Source organism: Antedon bifida, chromosome 3 (genome assembly GCF_963402885.1).
Source record: "Antedon bifida chromosome 3, ecAntBifi1.1, whole genome shotgun sequence".
Classification (NCBI taxonomy): Eukaryota; Metazoa; Echinodermata; class Crinoidea; order Comatulida; family Antedonidae; genus Antedon; species Antedon bifida.
Genome location: NC_136228.1, coordinates 29,043,489 through 29,068,601, shown reverse-complemented (window position 1 = coordinate 29,068,601; position 25,113 = coordinate 29,043,489). Strand labels below are relative to the sequence as shown.

The window sequence follows — 25,113 nt, the reverse complement described above, 5'->3', positions numbered from 1 at the left end:
TTGTCTGGAAAAGGTACTTTGTGAACTCACGTATGAAACGCCATATATGCCAAAATATTTATCTTTTTACTAATATTAATTCGAATGCGGACTAGAACCTAGACAATTAATTGTGACAGACACAATGCTAAATATGTGATTTATTTTGCAGGATATATAATGGATGCATTTGAAAATACAACTTCTTTCTACTACTACGACGACGAGAACGTGACATCAACAACGATTGAGCCATCTGTGGTTACGTGGGCTCCATGGGAACGTGTAATTCAGGTTCTCGTTCTAGGAATATTTGTCGTCACTGGTACATTTGGAAATACTCTTGTTATACTGTCTGTTATACTTTCTCGTAGATTACGTACAGGAACGAACGTTTTCGTCGTAAATCTAGCCATTACGGATTTAGCAACTGTTCTTAATTTACCATGGAATATGCTGGCGTTTTTGAGTGAGGACGAAGGATGGCCGCTCGCACCGGGTGTATGTAGCTTTGCCTCCGCAATGGCTATCATCTGTATTGTTAGCAGTTTGTATACGCTGGCCTTGATTGCGATCACGAGGTTTGTTGTGATTACGCGTTCGGCGCGCGATTATCGGAATATATGTTTATTCCGGACATCAAGTTTGATCGGTCTCCTGGTGTTCGTCTGGAGCATATCAATATTTACTGCGTTGATTCCACGGATGTTTGGAGTAGGCCAACTTGGATACGACACACGCTACAGCACATGCTCGTGGGATTCGTCACACCCCAAGTCTGCCGTTTATAGTTTTATCATTTCTGCTATACTTTATCCCGTTCCGTTTGTCATCATCATATATTGTTACATACGAGTGTTTGCACACATTCGGAGACACGTTAAAACAATGAAATCGGACCTAACGGCATCCGGGGCGCTCGAGCATTCGTCCTCAACCAACGAACCAACGTTAAGGACCATCAGCAGAAGCAGACAAGCGTCCACCCTCCATCAGTCCACCAGGAAACGGTTAAGTAGGACTCAAGTTGAGGTCACCAAGAACTTATTTTACGTCGTAGTTCTGTATGTTGTTTGCGCAACTCCGTATAACGTTTGTCTACTGTTGCCAGGCGACGGTGCGATCAAAGCAACTCCGTATGCCGCGCTTTTCTTATTGTTGAACAGCTGTGTAAATCCGCTTGTATACGCCACCAAACATCCGTTTTTCAAAACTGTGTTCAAAAGCATTTTAACGTGTAAATGTTCAAACATTCCAGATAAGGCGCACTTTTTACGATCAATAAGAAGATGGTAAAATACAATAGAGAAAACTGTAAATAACGATTTTAAGGGGTGTTTTTAATAGGCGTGTACCATCATTATTTAATATTCTCGGAACGTTATTTGGGACATGTAAATTACCACTTTGATGTATTTAAGATATCTTACTCTCCTTTAACACTGCACACATACAAAATACAAACAAGGTATTATATATAAGTGGCGAATCCAGAGTACTGACCAGGGATACTCTCCCACCCACTCTGAATCCGCCACCGTACTAATATTAGTATAATACATAATTTTAAAAAGGGGAAAACTGAAGTCAGTTAACCATACCTTGAGGAAATGCGAGTTCATTCGAAATTGGGTAAATTACGATCATAAAATTCAGGGTTTTTAAAAATATTTTTTGTAGTTAAGTATACGTGATATTTTAACTTTATAAAATACAATTTTAAAGTGTTTCTTTATATAAGGTTTGACATTTCAGTGAAGAATGTATAAAATAATCATAATATTTGCTGTCATAACAGCAAATATTATGATCATATTATTATCAGCCTGGATGCCAAACCATTTTGTAAACTTAAAAAATTGACACATTGAATCTCATATTTATGCTAATTTTTTGGGCAAATATCTCCCATTAACGTACGCTTACGTTCTTGCGTTGCATTCGTTGGAACCAAACTTTATTCTGCAATCTTAACTTAGGAAAGTATTACCATTTATGATATGTATATTGTATAGAGTGTTCAGGTCTATATTATAGAACACCTAAATTTGATTGGACGATTGTGGGAAACATGGCGTGAGTACACCATTAGTACTGTAGTTTTTTTAATTGTATATAATATATAACTACGCTGTTACGAATTGTGATAACATAGTACAATTTCCGATATGGATTAATCATTCTTCCTTTGAGTGTTAAATGCATGACTTAAATTAAAGACCAGACAAGCATCATGTCATTTCCATGAATTACAGTTGCTCTGACAAGATAGAAAGGAAATTACGACATGGATTTCCTAATAAGGCAACAAGCAACAAGTGTGTGCGTACTATGTTGGTCACCGGAATCCATGTGAGATCCCGGATTCAAAGAACTCGTAAATATAAAGACTATTCTATTTTTGTCTTGTCCTAAAACAAACAATTTTTACTTTACCTCGACAGCCCTGTTCAACATTTTTGTTTCCGATTGTCGAAAGGTTGAAAATAAGAAATAAATAAATACATTTTTTAACGCAGGACAACTAGATCGCGTTGAAGAATGCTCAAAAACTACAACCGAGCGGCACGTGATGCGTAAATAACCAATCAAATGGCGGGAATATACATTTAAGTGTCACGTTCAAACATGTTTACATGCGTTTAATGAATTGGTTAAATTATGTCGCTATCATCAGGAATGAAATATGTCCATACAATTTAAGGTTATAAAGCTCTATACTATCAAACTAGTTTTACAATGTGATGTGATGATGGTGATATGCCCAAATATAGTAGTGATATGACATAATCATGTCCATATATGGGTACATCACATTTTTTTGGTCACATAAAGTTTGATAAAGCTTTACTAATAACATAACGTATTAACCAAATGAACAATACTATTGTAATTGTAATCAGGGGAGGGGATGGGAGGTGATGATGATTATTACAATCCAGGGTCATTTATACGTAATGGAGTGACAATATTATATCTAGGGAAATTTTACTGTAGAAAAATAAGATAAATATTTACATTAATTTTATACAACTTTGTAATAATTTATTACAGTATTAGAAATAAACGTTTAAATAATCAATAATAACCAATAAATCGTTACATGTTTATTGAACGCTTTCGTCTTGGATGGTTTCACTATCGTGTTAGGGAAAGTAATAGGAAAACCCACAAACAATACAACTACTGTATTAACTTGTCGTAAACAAGAAAGGTTTCAAAGTAGTTTAAAAAGTAGGACGAATAAATAATTCCAAACTAAGGTGAAAATTTAAGACTACTTATTAAAGTCTATATTAGAACGGAAAATTTGTACGAAAAATATGTTTTTTAGACCAATGTCTTTGCAATTTCCGAATGCTGCGTCCGGTAATTCTCGTTATATTAAATACTAACCGTGGCAATGCACTGACTAGCGTCGTGAGATAAGTTTAAGCGAATGGAATAGATAATAATAAATAAGCCAGGTCAAATTTTGTTGTTCAATGTTGTTCTTAAAAAAAAGTTATAAACCTGGAGCTATACCCTTTAAGGAACATAAACGTATTATGCAAAAATCTTGCACGAAAAAAAAAAAAGAGGAAACGACAGCCCCCTGTGAATGAACATGGTTGAGGAAAGGTGCAAAGATGTCTTTGTTTCTGTTGTGCGCAATTTGCGGAAAACTCTTATCAAACGGTCACTTTCCCGTGAAACAAACGAGCGACAAACATTTAGTAATACGGCCGGTGGGCAAGTCCCCTATTAAAGCGTGGTTCCCACTAGAACGCAACGTAACGTAACGCAGCGACGTATCGACCCAAAGTGATGTATTGCGTAATCGCAAGTAGGAACCGACGACGCAACAGTGCTGTAAAAATCGCAGATTTGATTTCACGCAGGCGGGGGCAAACACAATGATTGGAAGGGCATTTTCTTACGTTGCGTAGATTGCTTTACGTTGCGTCGCTAGTGGGAACACTTTGTTGAGTTTGGGTTCTACTGTAGGCATATGTATCAATTTATACCGTATCTTGCTCGACGATATACGAAGTTTGGAATATAAATAAATACAAAGAAAATATACACAGGCTACCGCATCCTACTTTCGTTCTTAGAAAAAAAATCATGTTTTTAATAACGAATAGGGGACACAGGGGACACATTGTTGTACGGTCGTTGACCTGTTTTATGTTGACGTCAGTTGCAATGGTGATGCGACTGAAGATGGAATTATCGTACAATGAGAATGGCAGTTTTATTACGCGATACCCAGAGTTACAATTATTGTAGGAATGGTATACCATGTCATTAAAAAATATTGCAATTCATTTGTTCGGCTTAAGCGATTGTCGACTGACGAATCAGTTACTGTCCACCCATATTATCAGCAGTGTAAACAATCAGTAATATAAACATAAAATTCATTTATTCTATGTACACATTTGTTTTTTCTTTAGTTTCACCGTTTAAAGGGGTAGCACCGTGCTTAAATGTCCTATTGTTAATTATAATAGATCAACTTTTTCAAAAAATGGATTATGATACCACTTATATTTTTCGTCAGCGGTGAATTAGAACAAGTCTCGTGAAATAGGCCTAAGTCCATCAATGATGTTGAAAAACAAAAAAATAGAAATTGTAATGACGGAGCTCTCTTTAAATTGAGTAAAGAAAGTAGAAGTAGAAACTGTCTGAAGAAACGCATTCGACAGAAACATACAATAAATCGAAAACCTTGCAGTCAGTTATAAATAAACATTCTTGTTTTGTAAATGCAAGATCAATGCACAATATCCGTTTATTTCCTTTTCTCTATTGTATGATTCTAACCAACAACAAAACTGATAGAAAAGAATATACAACCGGGATGGAATCCTTGATTTTGTTCGTTTTTCGGAGGCATGACTGGCAAAAAATTGAAGAACAATGGCGCGAAGCATATACGTTCATAAGTATTTCTTTATTGTCATTCATATGTTGATTATGTCATTATTCACGACAAATGCCATGACCATTTGACTTTTTAGTGTCATTTGATGTGGGCATAGCACTAACCACATATGTGTGCCAGTTCACACGTAGGCCGAAATTGTTCCTCGATGGTAACACATCAACTTTGAAAAAAAAAAATTACGTCATATAAATTCCATAATGTAGTTATTGGAATTCCACCCACACATGATCCAATGACTGAAGTTCAGGTAATGGTAATGAACTTACACCGGGACACATTATAGATATGTCACGAAAACAAGTTTAAACTTTAGGCCTATGCGAAATGTATTAAGACAACAGATAAAATAATAATGACAATTATTAATTCTGTATTTTTATTACGATTACCGCTCGTCTGTGTAAATTGGCCTTTATACGATTGTTGGAAAAAGGACAAAATATCTATATAAGAGGAGATTACTCTACTCATTTCTAATTTAGGATTAGGCTGGAAATAACTTTTATGACGAACCATTTATCAAAAGCGTCTTTGCAAATGAGTAACAACCATTATACAAAAGAGTCTATCAAAAAACAGTATTATAACAATTAAGTACATTAAATCAAAACGTATGAATAAAAATTTGTGACTAGATTATTCCGTTTCTTAAAAACGGGATCTTACTTATACTTACAAGTTTTGTTGGTATTTGTTCTTGTACAATATTAAAGCATTGTATAATTATACAATATCATTAGTTAAATATGTATTTCCTCGATGAAAAATGTAAGATTAATGAAATCAAACTCTGAATAGGCAATTTTGCAGTTTCATTAAAGTTATTCACTTCGGTATAACAAAACCAATAAAAACAATGATTTCACTTATAATTTAACAAAAACTCGATTCCTTTGCTTTAAATTACAGTTTTTCAGGCTATTAAACAAACGGGAGGACAATATTTCATTAATACGGAACATAATAGGGCACTACTAAAATATAGTGCAATAAATGACAGTGACAAGGAACAGGTTACATGCTTGTTAAAATGTAATACAATTGTTGTTACTCGTTTGGTAATTCAAATAAAAATGTTGTATTTGTATTAAAAAATGACTGTGGAAAAGACTCTTCAGAGTACGGGGCGCCGTTCGGGGCATTGCCGTAAAAGAGTAGATCGAGGTTTAAAATTTATATTGTGAAATAAAATTCATTAAAATTGACTCTTATTTATACAAATTTGAGGTATTCTTAAGGTACTATATAAATCGAAACATAAGAAAATACTATTTTTATTACAATAGTTATCTGTAAATTTACTATCTTGAAACTTTACAAAGACGTTCTGAAGAACCACTTAAAAATAGTGGGCCTGGGATATCAAAATAATAGGGTTATTGTCAATTTTAGGCTCTTGTCTAAAACAAAATGTGCCATGTTGACACGATGACATCATAATTATCACTACCACATTTGGGCACATCACACGCACGCACATATAGAAATTTGAATACAAGAGCTACCGTTCAAATTGCCTAATAATAAGGAATCGCTTCTCGGCATAGCCAGTAAAACACAGTGGAGAAGGAGACTGAACCGGTACAAACATGCAACAGGGGAGAGCGAGAAAGATAGAGTACAAGCGAGTGTACGTGACTGTCTCATGGGCCACTATCCCTCCCAGCCAATATCGTTGGCATTTCTATGGTTTAAGGGCTTCTCCTTTAATAACATTTAATTCGTACTATATGAAGCCCGAAACCCGCCCGACCAAAGTGTCTCATCTGGTTGCTCTCAGCCGGTAGGTAGACAAGAGGAAGTTTACACACGTCACGTATTAAAACAATAATAAGGAGTTTCTATAATATCACTTGTTAATATGAAATATATTAAATATCTTATTAAAACATAGTGTTAAAGAAAACAAAAATGACAAATTAGTTTAGAATTATGTAATAAATAATATTATTTGTTAAAATGAAACATCTTATAATTAAAATTTTTTTACTGTTTAAGTACTCATTTACTGAAAAACACACACAGATTTGAATACGTATATGATGGCACGACATTGTGCCAGTGTCATATTTCTAATCGGGATGCCATGAAAACATTAAAAAATGTCCAACAAACACCGTCCACACACAATTGAAATTATGATGTCTAAAGTTTATGAAAAAAAAACATGTTGTAAACAAAATTGTTCTAATGGCATACAAAAGATCATGGGGCATAAAAGATCATGGGGCATAAAAGAACATATGGCATAAAAGAACATATGGCATAAAGAACATAGAGCATACAAGAACATAGGGAATAGAAGAACATAGGGCATAAAAGAACATAGGGCATAAAAGAACATAGGGCATATAAGAACATAGGGCATAAAAAAACATAGGGCATATAAGAACATAGGGCATATAAGAACATAGGGAATATAAGAACATAGGGAATATAAGAACATAGGGAATATAAGAACATAGGGCATATAAAAACATAGGGCATAGAAGAACATAGGGCATAGAAGAACATAGGGCATAGAAGAACATAGGGCATAGAAGAACATAGGGCATAGAAGAACATAGGGCATAGAAGAACATAGGGCATATAAGAACAAGGGAATAGAAGAACATAGGGCATATAAGAACAAGGGCATTCAAGAGCATAGGGCATAAAAAGACAAGGGTATAAAAGAACACAGGGCATAAAATAACAAGGGCATACAAAAATATAGGGCATAGAAGAAAATGCAGTGGGGATAACAAAACATACGGCATACATTCTATGAATATAACTATAACAAAAGATTTCAAAAACTTAATATTTCCTAGAAAATCGCCTTAACGCGATTCAAACACCAAAATGACGAATTAAACGTATGACAAAACCTTCCATCAAATATTGGAAATAAGAGAAAGACTGCTAACGTTAGAAAACAAGAAACACTTGGAAAATACAAAAACGTGTTGTAATGAGTTATATGGACAATAGTAATGCATGTTTCTTGTGAGCCGAGCTCAACAAATCTCTCAAGCCTAAAAATGTATTTTAATAAGGCACATAATCAAGGCTCATTTAATATTGTAATTATCCCAAAAATACAATTTTAAAGGCAGATTGAAACATAGTGGGAGAGTGAGAAAATTTCTTTTTTAATGGACGTCTAAACATGCACCAACAATGGATGTTGCGAAAAGGATAGTACAGACAATACAGTACTGCGTATTAAGAATTACAACATGAAATAGTAAGAAACATGCATGCTTAGGTGCATGCTTAGGTGGACCAACAAGGAGACCCCATAACAGTGGGGTCCGTGGTGTAAAAAAGTATTTCTCTTAGGTATCACTTACTAGGGGTGTCCGTAGTGTAACACAATATGACAGTTCTTGACACAGTAGAACCCCTATTTAGGGACCAACAAAGAGTCCCCATAATATGGATGTCCGTAGTGTTGAAAGGGATATTTCTTTTTGTTCGTTTCACAAGTATCCTCTTTAGTATTGCCTAGGGGTGTCTAGTGTTACACAATAGAGGTGTCCGTAGTGTTACACAATAAAGGGTGTCCGTAGTGTTACACAATAGAGGTGTCCGTAGTGTTACACAATAGAGGTGTCCGTAGTGTTACACAATAGAGGTGTCCGTAGTGTTACACAATAGGGGTGTCCGTAGTGTTACACAATAGAGGTGTCCGTAGTGTTACACAATAGGGGTGTCCTTAGTGTTACACAATAGAGGTGTCCGTAGTGTTACACAATAGAGGTGTCCGTAGTGTTACACAATAGATGTGTCCGTAGTGTTACACAATAGATGTGTCCGTAGTGTTACACCATAGGGGTGTCCATAGTGTTACACCATAGGGGTGTCCATAGTGTTACACCATAGGGGTGTCCATAGTGTTACACCATAGGGGTGTCCATAGTGTTACACCATAGGGGTGTCCATAGTGTTACACAATAGGGGTGTCTGTAGTGTTACACAATAGATGTGTCCGTAGTGTTACACAATAGATGTGTCCGTAGTGTTACACCATAGGGGTGTCCATAGTGTTACACCATAGGGGTGTCCATAGTGTTACACCATAGGGGTGTCCATAGTGTTACACAATAGGGGTGTCCGTAGTGTTACACAATAGAGGTGTCCGTAGTGTTACACTATAAGGGTGTCCTTAGTGTTACACTATAAGGGTGTCCTTAGTGTTACACAATAGAGGTGTCTGTAGTTTTACACAAAAGGGGTGTCCGTAGTGTTACACAATATATTTCCTCTCATTTATTTTACAAGAAAGTGTCCCCTTAAGTGACCCCTGAACTTAGCTTAAATTCAATTAATCTTGTATGCTAATATATTAAATCATATGAAAGTTATAAAGTAAATTTACTGAAAGAAATTGGTAAAATATAAATAAAAACATTTATAAATAGCTAGTTTCGTTGGAATGTGGATAAATAACAAACATTCTAAAAGATTATTCTAATAAATTTGAAAGTTTCTATTAAAAAATATATATTTATACTTTCTGTTTCATAGTTTTTCTCTTTTTTCTTCGACAAATTGCAAGATATATAAACACACAAATAACTATACAAACGCTATACAATAGGACACACATGCTAACATCCATATTTGTTACATTGTAAAAATTGCTAGACTTATTATATTTTAGCCTATCGCTAGCAAGCCGCACCTCTAGCTGTTTTTCTAGTTCTCTTTTCATAACCTCTTGTTTCAATTTGATATCACCTAAGTCTAAAAATCTTTCCGGTGGGTCCTTCTCTATAAACTTGGGAATTTTTCCTTGAGGAATCAACCTGTCAAAGACAATATTCCGGATGCTGTAATATTCCTTCAGGAATCTAAGCACAGCTTTTTTATCCCATTCATCCTCATGACCTTTTCCTAGACGGCATTTTGTACAGAGATCCGTTGATGGGAACTGGATCTTGGGATGAGCTGGATCTTCCGACATGTCTCCTTTCAGTCGTAGATTGACACTGTTGTGGATTTTCCAGAGGTATAGGATGGCAGTGTCGTATGAAGTGACTGTTGAAGACATCAGTTGTGATTCTTTAGCAAAGTTTTTAACACATTCTTTGCAGGTGAAGAATTCTTGTATGTAGCCTTTCATAGCTTGCAGGACTTCTTGTGAATTACCAGTTGGATCTAAGAATAAAATAAAAAGAATAAATAAAATGAACTGAAAATATTCTATACTACAAGCCTGTAGATTCGGACCACTGCGAACTGCCATTTCAAACTTGAGATCAGCAACAGAAGTGATGCTAAATAATAAGACATGACTAGCCTAGCTCACATAGCTTATGGCGATTTTTGTGCAAAATAACCCCCTTACACACTTGTTTTATCTTCATCCTACCTATGGCACATTCACAACATTAATTTGTGAACAGGCAGTAATTAAGTCGGTTTACTGAATAAAAATAAATTCTTGCAAGAACAATTTTTCTTCCATTCAAATGTATGTCGACACCGCAGACTTTCACAACACTCACATGATTAGTAACAATGATTATATTATATTATTCATTTATACTGGGTGAACTTTTCAGTCACAGACTGGTCTCCAGTGGCTGGGATGTACTAGTATACCGGGGTAACCCCCTACTCATCTTGAAAGATGTACTAGGTTTTTTAAAGTGCACATGAGCTAAATGTGTACACTGGACCTACAGTTTATAGTTCCTTATCAGAGAAGACTTGTTCTACCACCAGAACCATGGAGCAAGTGAGTCTTGAACCCTTGCTGATTTTATGGCTATGAATTACGGTTCCACTGTCATTCGCTAGTTACATTAAAAAAGTAAAGTAGATTCAAATATGTCCTCACTTTGTTTATTAATCTTTGCAGCACTGACAGTGAGTGTATGAAACAGAGTCCATAAACTACAAGGGTAGCCTCTGTATCTAGGAGAGCTGCCTAGACATCCTTCCCACTTCACTACATGAGGTAAAACAGCTTTAGAATCCTTGAGGGAAAAAAATTGAAATGTTTATAATAGTATCAACTATTTATATATATATAATATATACTACAGTATATTTAAGAAAAATGCTTGATACTAGTTTTTCTGAAGTGAGAAAATACAAGGAATTACAGTAGAATAAAAAGGATTTTGCAAATGAATTGGAAAATTGGATGTTTACACTGGACCTCCTCCTTATCTGAGAAGACCATGTCAATGGACTTTATGCACCAGGACAGGAAACACTGGTTAATAGTAATTTACACTAAGCTCCTGCTACTTTTAGACCGTGTATTCCCCAATCTGCCGTCCACAATTTTCTTGGATATATTTGTTGTTGATCACCTCAAAACGTCAAGAAAAACATCTGTTTTATTCTTAAATATCAAAAGGAAATTCTAATTTGATTTTGGATTTTGTAACATTATACAATGTCTTATTTGTTGTGTCTACAAAAATGAACATGAAACTGATTTGTGGAGGGTCAACAGCACTTAGTGGGATGGTTATTTGCTGATCGCTAGGCAAGAAGAAAAAAAATGTCATGGTCCAAAGAACACAGACACTCTGTTCACCACCTTCCTCTCGTCCTGATGTGATTGCGGAGAGTCTCAAACTTGTGCCAATAGTGTGGTGTAGTGTGACCCTCTTGCCTTAATGACTTGGCCACTCGACTCAACAGAAATCATGAGAATGCATATTATGCAAATATATTATTTTAAAGAATACTCACTTTTTCTGGATCGTAGTTTTCATTCACAAAGTCCAACCACTCGTCAGATGTGATTGAGGGACGTTTCTGATCCATTAACCAAAAGTCAAGGCTCTCTAAAAACGAGCTTACCTGACTTCTACCAGGAAAATACTAAACAAAAGAAGAAAAATATGTTTGTGATGTATTTTAGGTTTTAAAATAATGTAGGTCAGCAGGTATTTGCACAATTGAGAAAAGCTGAAAATAATCAGGAATATAGAAGTAGTGTTCAAAAAATATTTCAATGTGCATTACTGTACAAGGGCAAAATAGACTATACTTCCACATTTCAGTAACAAGTAAAGTTAACAACATACAGTATTATAAAATAAAATTGTGCTTAAAAAGCCTTTCATAAAGTTATAAATTACTATAAATGACAGTATAGTTCCAATGGCCTCGGGGTATGAAATTGTGGATATGGAATGGAATTTACTAAAACATTAAGTCCGAATTCAGCCTAAGGGGGTGGGGTAACACACTAAAATAGGACTATATTCGGTCATATAGGATATTATAAACGGTAGCCTTACTTTACTGAGAATTGCCACAAAGTTGCGGAGAGCCAACAGGGCTGTTCCTTCAATAGTTTCTTTTAGCGACACCTCTTGCCTAAGGGCATATGTCAACGCTGATTCAAGATCTTGCATGTGTACTGGAGGTCTGAAATAGAATGAGAACAAGCAATGTATAAGGCTCAGTCTACACTATCAAAATAGTTTGACAAGTGTAATGTGGCCAAATATGGTAGTGATATGCCAAAATATGGTAGTGATTATGACATCATCATGTCCATGGGCACATCACATTTTTTTGTCATATAAAGTTTGATAGTGTAGATAGAGCTTTATGCAAGTGCTCACACTGAATCCTATAGTAATTTGAAAATAGTACAGCTATCCTACTACATACATACACAGGATCATAGTCTATAGAACAGGCTACTGAGAGTCAGCTATAGTGCAAATACCTGTACTACTATTATTTGAGGAAATTATTGTTATAGTACAGTAGAACCCTGCTTTCTTTTCTAGAAAGCAGATTTCAAATGCCAGGACAGAAAAAGGACAACTGCTGTAAGAAGAAATATTCTAAAACTCACCTAAGCATGCATCTTATTCTTGCTAATAATAACAACATTGATTGAATTTATAGAAACCCCAATCGCATCTTTTCTACGCTAATCTACATCATGCGTCCTTTACATCGACTTTTGGCTTGATTGTTTTAAGAACTGCACATCAAATTTTTTTTTTCGCCGAGTGAAATATATTTTGAAGAAAACATTTGTTTTGACAATTGAAAAAATAAAAGTTTTTATAAAAGTAGATAAAAATATCTTTTACACACTTGGTTTAATTCGCGATGTTCTTTAAAGAATCAAAATGAAAATTTTTCACGAATGTCCAATAAATTTAGTTGTGCAATGTTGTATTTCGACATGAAGTACTTTACTCAAAAAGGTTTGAAAATAGAAAAACAGGAGTAAACCTTTTCATTGAATGCACAACAAAGTTTGGTATAAAACACTTTGAACACAAAACAAATTTAAGGTTTATAATAGAGAATTGAAAAAGAAAATTTTTCTTTTTCAATGCAACGTACATTTTAAAATTTCAGCTAAAAATGGGCATCGATGTAAAGGTGGAAGAAATGATTTTCTCTTAAATATAAAATAATAATGTATGTTAACTTACAATGTGTTACTTTTCCTAATAAGTTCTTGCCGTTCAGCTTCTACCTCCTGTTGTTTCTTTTTTACAGCGTCCCAAGCAAACTTAGTCTCTACTCCAGCATCTATTTGTTTATCAGCAACTACTGAGAGATAAATGATTATGTTTTATTAAATTATTAGTAGTAAAACTTACATAAACAACAGTACCATTTTGAAAATTGTTCTTGTCGTATTGCTTGTTTCCTTAGGAGATCGCTAGTTCAAATCAAACGCTCGCCACATTGCTTGTATCATTAGGCAAGAAACTTATGTTTGCTGCTCTCCACCCAGGTGTACAAATCGGTAACTGGTAAGGTCAACTTATGTCTGATTTTGCTTGCATGTGCCACATATTATTGTACAAAACAGCAAGAAACTCAGCAATTGCAGGATGGATATACTACTGTATTAGTATATTGTGCTTATAAACTAAAGTCTCATATGAGGTTTAGGGAGTGGAGTAGAAATGACGCAATTTAAATAAACCATGGATTGGATCTGGATTGGAAGGCAAAAGCTCCACTATCTTTACATCTTAAATAAAAATAATACAGTAAATATGCTAATTCCATACAAGGAAAGTGCCAGTACGTTTTATAGTCTAAAGTATATGGGCCGCATTTGTCTATTAGCTAAGCATTTTACTAATGGTTAAAAGAAAAAGTAAATACTTTATTCATTGTTATGGAAAATCCCATTTTCAATGTACAGAGATCTCAAGTTGGTGAAATTCCAGGAGACTTGTGAAAGCAATTACCAAAACAACCGAGGGGGCTATAACAATTTGAAAATACAACAAACATACCACCAACTACAAAAATGGGATAGAGGGCTCTAAACCAAAAATACCATGTGTTTGGCCATTATTGAACATTGAAGGTATGCCAGTATTCAATAATAAACAATGCATTTTCCACAAGTGGTATTTGCATTGTATATCAAAGGCAGACAATGCAAGTGGAAAATATGAATCACGTTGGGCTAGAATTGACTAGTATTATTCATACCTTCATCTTTCTGCTGCCTTTCCATTCCTGGCATACCCTCCATTCCTAAAAAATTCCCTAAGTCTTTGTTTGCTTCCGTGTTGCCATCATAATTCTGTATTTTTTCTTCTTCTTTATTTGTAGCATCTTCTTCACCAGTTTCTGCTTTATGTACAACATCCAGTTTCTCTTTATCTTTTGGTGCTTCTGGGTTATCTGACAAGCCTATCAAGCCTAGCAATAGACTTTTGAAGCTCTCTCTTGTTGGATCTGGAGTACTATTTTAATACAAAAAAATGAATAAACATTCAATAATCTTCAAAAGTTGCCCATTAAACACAGTAAAAAAGGTCGGTTTGCTCTGATTTAAAAAAATTTGATTTTATGATAATGGCATAAACGGTACCTTCTTAATTCTTGAGCTCGTCCATCAGGGTAAAAGACATATAATGATGGAAAACGTGTAATTTGTAATTCTTTTATCAAATCGGTGTTATTCTTAATAGCTCTAGCTACCTTAAACTCAGGATATGGTACCATATCTAGGATTACCTGAAAACAAATGAAAAAAGAAATCATTTTCAACTTTAATGGCTAAGCACTATTCTACTGTACGATGTAGAACGTCTCCTTTTGAACACCCTTTCACACCTGTTCCAGTACGGTTCCAGCAAATAAATTGAATGTCATTGTCAATGTTTTGTTTTCACATGGTCACGCTCATATTGATTGGAGCATAGACATATGGAGCTTAGTAAAAATGAAACATTGACAGCGCCAAATCAGGAACCGTGCCTGACAGGTGTGAAAAGACCCTTTAAATCAGGGCACACCACAATTCAGGGGATACCATTATTTGGACATTCCTATTATAAAATACATATTTGTATGTGGTCATTTTTTTTTATCCCAAAGGCGACTCTAGTAGATTCCAAAAATTAAGTTTAAGGCCAATAAAAACATTCCTTATGACCATTTACACACAAAGTGGAGCGGACGGCCGGTGGTTTCCAATCAGGATAGATACAGATTCTACGTGGGTCAATATATGTGGTGTTCCACTTGCCGTTACCGCTCGTCTGTGTAAATTATTCTTTATACTGACAAAAGAGAGTAAACTTGTTTATCTTGATACAATGTTAATAGCACTGGAGGCATGTAACTTTGGCACAAAATACAAGTCTAAATTTGTAATCTTTGGTAACACTTACTTCTCTTCCAATGTATGATTGTTCATCTTCAAAAATGACTGCAAGATATTTGGCAGTTGGAGACTTCTTAAATTCTAATACTTCTGATAATCTATGAAATATTAGTAACATATTATAGTCAAACAAAAAAAGAATAATATTAACTTCAGATATTTTGCGTTGACCAATCTGACAAAGCTGCTTTGTAGTATAGTTTAAATTGTCATATTGGCACAGTATCTGATGCCTAAATGGGCTTGAATCCAACCCCCTAGCTGTCGGTGCAAGACTGGTGGTCAAACATTATGAATGCCATGCTAATGAGCAAGAAAAACTTGCAATGTTGTTGGCAAAGTTGTGTTACCATAACATTCTGAAAAATTTTCAGTTATCAGAAATTGTTTTAAAATAAAAAAAATCTATCCAGTGCCCTCAAAATGGTGGAAAACAATTTGACCCTAATTTTTTACCTGATTGGGTTAAGATTTGGCCAATGCTTTGGACGTTTCTTATCACTGTGACCTTCGACATGATCAACCATTGCATGTCGTATATTGTCTGACTGTCGTCCACCTGGAAGAATAAACAAAATATTTTTATGACGAATAACAAGCGTCCTAGTGGAAACCAAGAATTAATTCATTTTTCACTGCATGAGTTGGTCAAAACTTAAAAGTCGCTCCTGAACCTACAATACTTCGAGGTGGCCCAGGGTTGTATTAAGAATACTGCTGACCCAGAGCCAGCACAAATCTTAATTGTAAATGGGGTCAACGACTTGAAGTTCAGATAATCAAATAATGTTTTTTGTTGCAGCTACTATATAACAGCAATTACGTTTTTAATTTATCAATTGGGTGTTTTTAAATAATTATTATTTTGAGAATGCCTTTTGGTAATTTGAAATTTGTCCTGTTTCATCCGCTGGACGAGTGTGCGGGAAATGTACTCACACGGTTATTAATGGGTTATTTTTTCACAAGAGAAATAGGTTTAATTCAATTTAAATTCACATTGGATTAATTGTTTTTTTTTTCAATATGTGTTTGACACACGTTAAAATAGAAAATATTATTAATCGCTCAGAATGGAATATTCCGAGTTGAGGTTGTATAATTGACTACACTACTTTTCGCTTTTGAAAACCACTATAGTCTCCTCAAGTATACTTTTATGCAGAAGCCACTTGACAAGATATGCTACAGCTGTCTACAAAATAATTACTATTGTTTGGTAATAATAGATGTTGTTACAAAGAAACATGACAATACATCTATTGTAAACACTTACAATTGGTAGTGCTATCAATTTTAAAAGATACAAAATATGATATTGTATTTTTATAGAGAGAACAAAGAAACACAAACATATCATTCGTACTGTATTTAAAGTTTAGTTTATCAGGCATTCCATAGTATAGTAAAAAATATATTATACAAATAATGAATGTATATTTAGTTGGATGGTGAGAATATTTCATGTGTTGAAAGATACTGCTCTAAAACTACAGTAGGCGAGCCAAGCCAAATATAGTAGTATAGCAGTTAATCGTTTAATCAAAAAGAAAAACAATCATCCTTACCATGTAATTTAGTTCCTGTGTTGTTACTACTTGATGCATTAAAGAGCTACAGAAAAAAAAACAGAAAAAAAAAACATTACTTCTGCTACCAAGAAGGGTTGGATTTAGGGGAATTGGGATTGGTGCGCCTGTTTCCCTTTTGAAAATGAACTTTATGAATTATTTTTAAGTAATAACTCACTATATGTCAGCAACCCTGGATCCTTCTACTGGCCAGGAAGTGAGCAAATATCTGTTATTATTTGGCTGGTTAATATCTTGGTGGCCTACAGTTTGTGCAGCATTACATGGCGACGAAGTTAAGCAACATTGGGTCTGGTTGTTTCTTGGATGGGAGACCATCTGGAAATATTGCGCCAGGTACTGTAGGTAAGGGAATCGGACTAGCATGTGATAGGCATGGGTTCAAGCCTCTGTAACATACTGATTATTGTATCAAGTACACTAATGCTTTCTTATTGCCTCGTCCTTTGAATAGGAGGTAAAGGCGTTGGTCCTGCTAAGTGCACATAAAAGAACTTGGTATATTCGAAACAGAGTAGGGATTGTCTCCCAGTATGCTGATCTGGCTACTGTCAATCCATAGAGGGCCTAATTCGAATTTCCTCAGTTTCCAGTTAAGTTTGAGGACGATAATTACTACCTTTACCTTTATGTGTACCCTATCTAAAGGCTGGGGCCTAATATATGGTTCTTGTCAGCACATCTGTTGCATGATTTTTTGATATGACTACCAGATTATCGCATTACATTAAAAGTGCATGACTGCTGGCAATTTACAGTAGCTCTACATATTGCAGACTTAATTAAGGCTGTATTTTTAGATGGACATTATTGCATTGCAATCATATATACATTTACATTAGGGCAAATTTCAGAAAATCATTATAGAACTAAATAGAATTGGAAAGTTGGTACATAATTTTGGTACTGATTTTTACCACTAATGAAAATCAGTACACTAAAATTAAGTTGAGTATACAGATAATTCATTTAATTTTTGATAATTGAAATTTAGGTTAAACGATTTGCCCTGAGTATGTTTTCCAAATGTGGTACACACCTTGTCTATGGTTGTCAAGCATACAAGCACATCATTCACATGCTAAACATGACCATAAACAACTTAGCAAAACCCTGGCAATAACGGTAATCAATAATTCTAAAAAATTCAAATTATTATTATATTTATAACCGGAGGCAATGTTTACTAAATTCCAATTAGGCCGGGAGTATCATTATCAAGTTGAAATGTAAGAAATAATTATATGGTTCAAGTGATAGAAAATTGCCATGGAAACAGACAACAAAACATTAATTTGAGCAACCTTACTTGATTAAATAAAAATCTAACTCTTGTATTATGTAAATTATAAGAAAATTATAAAGGAAACTCTGAAATTTGTAAATAATGAAGCGTACAGCAAGTTTTAATTTAATCATTTAAAAATCACAAAAGACTTTTACTTAAAGACAATGTACCACCGATGTAACATGTAATATAATGTACATATACTGTACACAACAGAGAGCCCCTAATAAGGGACACCTTTGGAACCAAACAAAGCATCCTTGTACAGTAAGTAGTTCAGTTAATTTTAAAATATAATTATAACATTACTTTAAAACATTGCATAGGCATTTGAAGTTTTAAAAAAAATGAGAGGTATGGAATTTCTAAAAGACATCTGAATCCACCACCGTCCTCTATCTATTATCGATACCAGAAGATGTTTTTTTAAAATATTTTATATTGAAAAAACAATACATGCATCAAAATTCATTTATTGTACAGTAATCTGGTGTGGAAAACCGAGAGTATGATAATACACTGGGAGACCGCAAGTAATACTGCAAAATACTGTAGCATAAAAACTCATTAATCAATTCTCAACAAAATGTTCAACCCATTGAGATTCAACAAACTATTGTAGTTTAAAAAACTAATAATAACATATTAATAATAGGAAAATGAATTATAAAATGCAAATTTTACTGTAAAAATTGTCAGCTGCTTAATAAAATTTATTATGGAGGGTACGGCAAAAAACTATTATAATTTTTTATTATAAGTTGCAGTCTCACTCATGTTAAATGAAATTGGTTTTCAAATTATCTTCAAGAATATAAAATTAATTCCTAATACCATATAACTAAACGGGTATTGCTAAACTGCGCAAACCAAGCGCAAACAGCGCAAACCTCAAAAAACCCTACGCAAACCTCTTCCAAATGGCTTATTATTAGTTCTATCATGTCCAGGACTATCATAGCAGATAATTTATATTTTTTTGGGTGAAAAACATTATTTTTTTGGGTAAAATGTCAGATTTTACAATGTAAATCGCCTAAACCTAAAAAAACCCTGTCCAAACCTCCTCCAAATCACTTATTATTGGTTCTATCATGACTAGGACTATCATACATAGCAAGTAATTTATGAACAAAAAAATTATGAAATTGCGGTGAGTTGGCTTTTTTTTGGAGCGAAATCATTTTTTGAGTAAAATGTCAGATTTTACAGTGTACTGTAAATCGCGCAAACCTAAAAAAAAACCTGCGCAAACCATATAACTACTATTTTACTAACCTTACTGTAACTATCAACTGGAATTATAATCAAAAAGCATAGTAAAATAATCAAATTGTTATGATTGCTATAACGAAGTTGGCCACGTCCTATCCTCTCCATGTTCAAGCTGTTGTCTAAATGTTTTAGTACAAAAACCGTACAATTACACAGATAACCTTGAGGAAAATACAATCAATACGAATTAATAAAATTGCGCATTTGTGCTAATTAAAGTTAAATTACCCAGTCTATAGTATTTACACAGGTAGGGCTTAATCTAGTATTCAAATTAGTTACTGTACAAGCCCTATTATTATTAGTGGCCAATCTTCTTATTTTAATAAATTAGCATACAATTAATGTGACTAATGCACCAGTAAAACGTGTAAATTATATTTGCCAAGTACAGTATAATAATAATATATTCATAACACTATGGTTAGGAGAAATTTACCATGGTTACTCGTACTATCAAACACTAATAACGACCAACCTATTATAATAATGGAAGTCTATGTTATTCCAATGCTAATTTTAATACCATATTGTTATTGGACACATTGTCAGAGAACATTAAACAATAGGCACAATCTTGTTGAACTTGAATCAAGATTTAGTAAAGCTGAACCTTGTGTACACATTTACTACATATACTAGCCAAAAATTATATGCAATAATTCTATAAAGAAAATCTTTATTTTCCAAATGCTTATAATGTATTAAAATACTTCACAGACTTTCAAACCACTCTATGTACTAATTGACACAATTATACTTGAATACAGTATACTGTAGAAGGGTACCCTTATATTATGAAACAATCATTATGGGGAATCCCAATTGGAGGGAGAATTTGATATAAAACAAACAATGGGCAATATACTAAATATTTTAACACTATGGCCAACCACTATTCAGGGAACAACGTGTATAGGGGACACTTCATTGGGACCTGAAAGGTATCCTCATATTAATAGGGGTACCAATGTATTCTGTTCTCAAGCTATTTTCCCATAGTTCTACTGTAATAAATCCAGGCCTTGGTTGCAGGTGTGCTACGAATAGAAGTTTACCAAACTGTAAATGGCACACCTCAAGGGCATTTCAGGAACGTGTGTATAATATTTTAAGGTTACATAACGCAACTAACCGTAATTAAGATGCACACAAAAAATTGTCTACATCAGCTTAGTTCCTTTCAGTTGCCGATGTTCTATTTTGTACAGAACTGAAAGGGACTGAGCACATCCAAAAACTTTAAATCGTGTCGCATAAGCAGTAAAAGTGGCCGCAACATGGCGTTCAGGGGCTAGAAAATCAACATAAGCACTCAAGTTTTCTTCAGGCAAGTTGAGTTCCTTTTTGACATATTACTATTAGCGCACCTTTAGGCTAATGACTCGCACTTTCACGCCTCAAACGCCCCAGGAAAAAAAATCTGTCACAATTAAAACAATTTTTTAAAAAGCATCAAAATTAATTGTTTTGGTATGTGTTACCTTCAATGTAGGGTATCCTTCTACTTTGAATGATCGGCAAACATTGAAATTCTGTTGTATAGCACAGTCCATGCTGGCTACACCTATCACACTCTTCCATGCTATGGAGAAATTGGGACAAATCATAATAATAGTCATTCATTATTATATTACCGTATATTTTTATAATATTACCTCATAGAACATATTTTGGAATAAACACCCCAGCCATCAAATAAACATGCTGGGCGTTTTTATTTTTTTACGCAAATATATGCCCTGCCACCTGCGTATAGTTATACACACAATAATACTGTATTATAGCACATTTCTATTTGTAGTAGAAAATTCTTGACTTCAAAGATCTACAAAACAAGTAGGCCTAGGCCTAGCCTAGGCCTAATCAATAAGCATTTTGATACAATTTTTATTTTTCACTTCAATCTGTATTATCACTTCTTGATATTATTAATTAGGCTAGGCTAGACCCTTTCAAATTGGTGATTATCTTATTAGTAATAAACAATAAACTGTATTTAACATATGCTAGGCTAGGCCTACACCTAGGCCTAGTATACCCTCTCTAGACCAAAGTTCACGATCGGAGACAAACCTTTTAAGTCCAGTGCCAGCTGTTTGTACGTCGGAGCAAAATGGATACAGTGACCGCACCAGCTAGAATAAAACTCAACTATCCAACAGTTTCCACTATTAAAAATTGTCTTTGAAATAGTTCCATTATCTAGCTGTACAACAAAATCAAGAGAATCGTACAAAGACTGCGGAATGTTACCAGAATGAATAATTAAAAGTTGACAATTTATCAAAACGACGAGCAAAAAAAACTTTATGTACGCTGCCATGTTGGAACAATTGACGTTTCTGTTTTTGTTATAGGACGCCCTCTATAAAGTAACCTTTTTTTAGAAAGATTCGCGAATGACGACTGGTTTATTCATTTTTTGTATTAAAAATTATGAAGTTTCCACAAAATTATTATTGGCAAAAATACAACACACTTAAAATCATTTAGGATCATGGCCTTTTTAGTGGGTTATTCCATTCGAAAAATTATGGGTGCATTGTGTATTAAATCTTCTAAATAATTAGAAGAGTAAATTTATAACTTTAACTTAAAATATAAATTTGTATTCTCAATCTTTTAACTATCAACAATAATGTTTTTATTTTTAATGTTATGCTTAAACGAAAACGGGGATACATTTCAGCGATATATTCTTTCCGTGTTCCTCACGCTACATAAACTCACCCAGATATTCGCCTAGCCAATCTCTTTTCACTCCCTCGCATGTTCTTGAGCTTCGATTTCGCTTTACACCAGTCTAGTAGGATTCGACGTTTTGGGTGTGTGTACTACGGGGTTGACAAAGTGGCGGGTGTGGTTGACGGTGCGGTCACTCTCGATTGTTGGTATCTCTCCAACACGGCGATTATGCAGCCCATTGGTCCGAATGAATTATAGTTCCAGGTCGAGTCTTTGCCTTAATGATTGGTAAGAGTCTTGCAGCAGATCTGTCGGGTACAATTTCCATGTGTCCTCCTTTGCAAAAGTTGGGGTTGTGTCCCTATCCCGAACACTTCTTCGGCTGGTGCACGGCCTCTACTATTCTGAAAGATTAGTATAAATAACGCATACAATATACATATAAAAAGTAAATTGAAGAATACAAATGGGGAAAAATAGAAAGCTTTTGGTTTAAAATCTCCATAGTTAAGGAGTTGGAGAAAACAATATGCCAAAGAATAAGTAGGCTAAGCATGTCACATAATAATTATGTAAATTCAGTGTTAAATTAAACAAATGCAACAGTTACCATATGAGAGTGGCTGAAGCATCTCTCATCAATTTGGACAACAACTCTAGGTCCACCAAGAATTAGAGTCGGCGTGTCGATTAGTTTACGAGAGCAGACATCTCGCATGTACCGAAATTGTTGTATTACCTGTTTCGGCTTCAGTCCGTACCGTAGTCCAAAAGATAAGAGTGATTTAATACATAATGCATGTTTATTTTAGTAATATTGCAGGGGTATTATCACGATTTTTTTGGTATGAGCTGTCAAACTGCAGAATAATGCATGCGTGTATTTAAATGAAAGTTTAATAGCAAGCTTGGAGGGTGGTGAGGCAAAAATCCGCATCTGCTCAGAAACCAGACCCGGATATGATAGTCACAAACACTGCTTTTAAAGTCAAAACGAAAATGTAACACTGTATTATACAAGGCTAATTATAATGATAATAATAATAGTAATAATAATTGTTATTATATAAAATAATTTCGATCAACAACTCACACATAATTATTTCATCCCGGGGATGATAGTCACAAACACTGCTTTTAAAGTCAAAATTAAAATGTAACACTGTATTATACAAGGCTAATTATAATAATAATAATAATAGTAATAATAATTGTTATTATATAAAATAATTTCGATCAACAACTCACACATAATTATTTATTAAATTCTGAATAATATTTGTTATTTATTAATAATTGTATTATTGTTTATACATTATTTTTGCCGTTTTTTATATAACTGCATCCCCATTCTTCTACATAATGTCTGTCCGCCATTACATAAGCCTTGCATGTTGTTAAGTGATTATTATAAGAAAACATGATTTAGTATCAAAATGGTAATCATTAACATCACCAGAGCAACATCTACTAATTCTTCAGTCATCAGAGATTCATCAATTGTTGTCGCAAACCCATTATTCCAATTTCCAAATAATGAGGCTACAGAGCGGAATTCTTTGATATATACCTTGGCTCATATATTATTTCATAATGCTGTAATTCATCAGTCAATCTCTACTTCTCCATGTTTTTATTTCCTAATCATCTTCAGTCGACATTTTATTGGGTTTAATATACAGTAGCCTGATTATGAATAAACGTCAAGAACATTGTAAGTATAATGATAATAATAATGTGTGAGGAGTTAGCATTCAACGTATATTTTGTTGAACCGTGTCATTAAACACAATAACTTTTCGGAAACACAGAACCACGAAGGTGTATTACAATATTAGAACATTGTCTCTTTTAAACCTGACTGACTATTAGTAACGATCAATTCTGTAGTTCCACTAGTATTGAGATACGCAACAATACATTCTTAAAAGGAACAAGTTCACACCAAACACACTTCGTGTCGAGTAAGAAAGACGTGTTAGAATATTAAAGTCATATACTTCCTCCCTTCTATTACCATGGCTTACGGTAGTAAATGTATTTATCGGATCGGACTTTATGTTTATTAGGTATGTATAACATGAAAACATAACCATGTTAAAAGGAACAAGTTCACACCAAACACACTTCGTGTCGAGTGAGATAAACGTGTTAGAATATTAAAGTCATATAATTATACTTCCTCCCTTCTATTACCATGGCTTACGGTAGTAAATGTATTTATCGGATCAGACTTTATGTTTATTAGGTATGTATAACATGAAAACATAACCATTCTAATTACGCACTATAATTGTAGGTGTATGACTAAAATGTTGCCCTAACAGGGCAACGAAATGAAATAATAAATAAATTGCCAGATCAAACATAATTGTAGACCCAAAAAGTACACGGGTGGTGAGAAATAAGGAGTGCGCCCTCTTTATGTAATTACTCTCAAAACTTTTTTATGGACACGACAGAATCTCATTTGACTTTGCTAGGTAGTGTAAACACTAACAAAGATATTGATTATTTTAGCCACACTAAGTGAATAGTACCGCATTAAACTTTTGATAATAATTAGAGCTAACCACATGTATGTGTATTGTGCATTTGTAGGTCTACATGAAAACAACGACATCACGTCCCATCCGAAGGACGAGGCATCTTTACCCCACAAAGAAAGGACAAAGAAAGCAACTGGACTGGTCTCTCCTCATGTCGCTTCACATTCCTTGCCATTTCATTA

At 34.3% G+C, this 25,113-nt stretch overlaps 2 protein-coding genes across 3 annotated transcripts in view; one reads left to right on the top strand and one right to left on the bottom strand.

Moving 5' to 3' along the window:
- LOC144836908 (melatonin receptor type 1B-B-like) overlaps positions 1-25,113 on the top strand; it is a 304,056-nt gene that overhangs the window by 5,411 nt on the left and 273,532 nt on the right. The window contains exon 2 of one of the 2 annotated variants that reach the window (XR_013611408.1): positions 152-1,373. Coding sequence is in view for 1 of the 2 variants with exons in the window: in XM_078691834.1 (XP_078547960.1) it covers positions 160-1,275 (1,116 nt within the window). In the remaining variant the exon portion in view is untranslated. Of the gene's footprint in view, positions 1-151; positions 3,138-25,113 lie in introns of those variants that run through there. The other variant, XM_078691834.1, reaches the window with a different exon arrangement.
- On the bottom strand, positions 9,088-23,100 carry LOC144837304 (sulfhydryl oxidase 2-like). Its single transcript, XM_078692354.1, has 13 exons — positions 22,993-23,100; positions 21,771-21,903; positions 21,179-21,279; positions 17,108-17,153; positions 15,996-16,098; positions 15,547-15,637; positions 14,742-14,887; positions 14,357-14,613; positions 13,333-13,453; positions 12,169-12,298; positions 11,615-11,746; positions 10,746-10,884; positions 9,088-10,060 (listed from the first exon to the last, which is right to left on the bottom strand). Exons 1-13 carry the CDS (start codon positions 23,098-23,100, stop codon positions 9,408-9,410), a joined length of 2,160 nt encoding a protein of 719 aa, XP_078548480.1. The 3' UTR covers positions 9,088-9,407.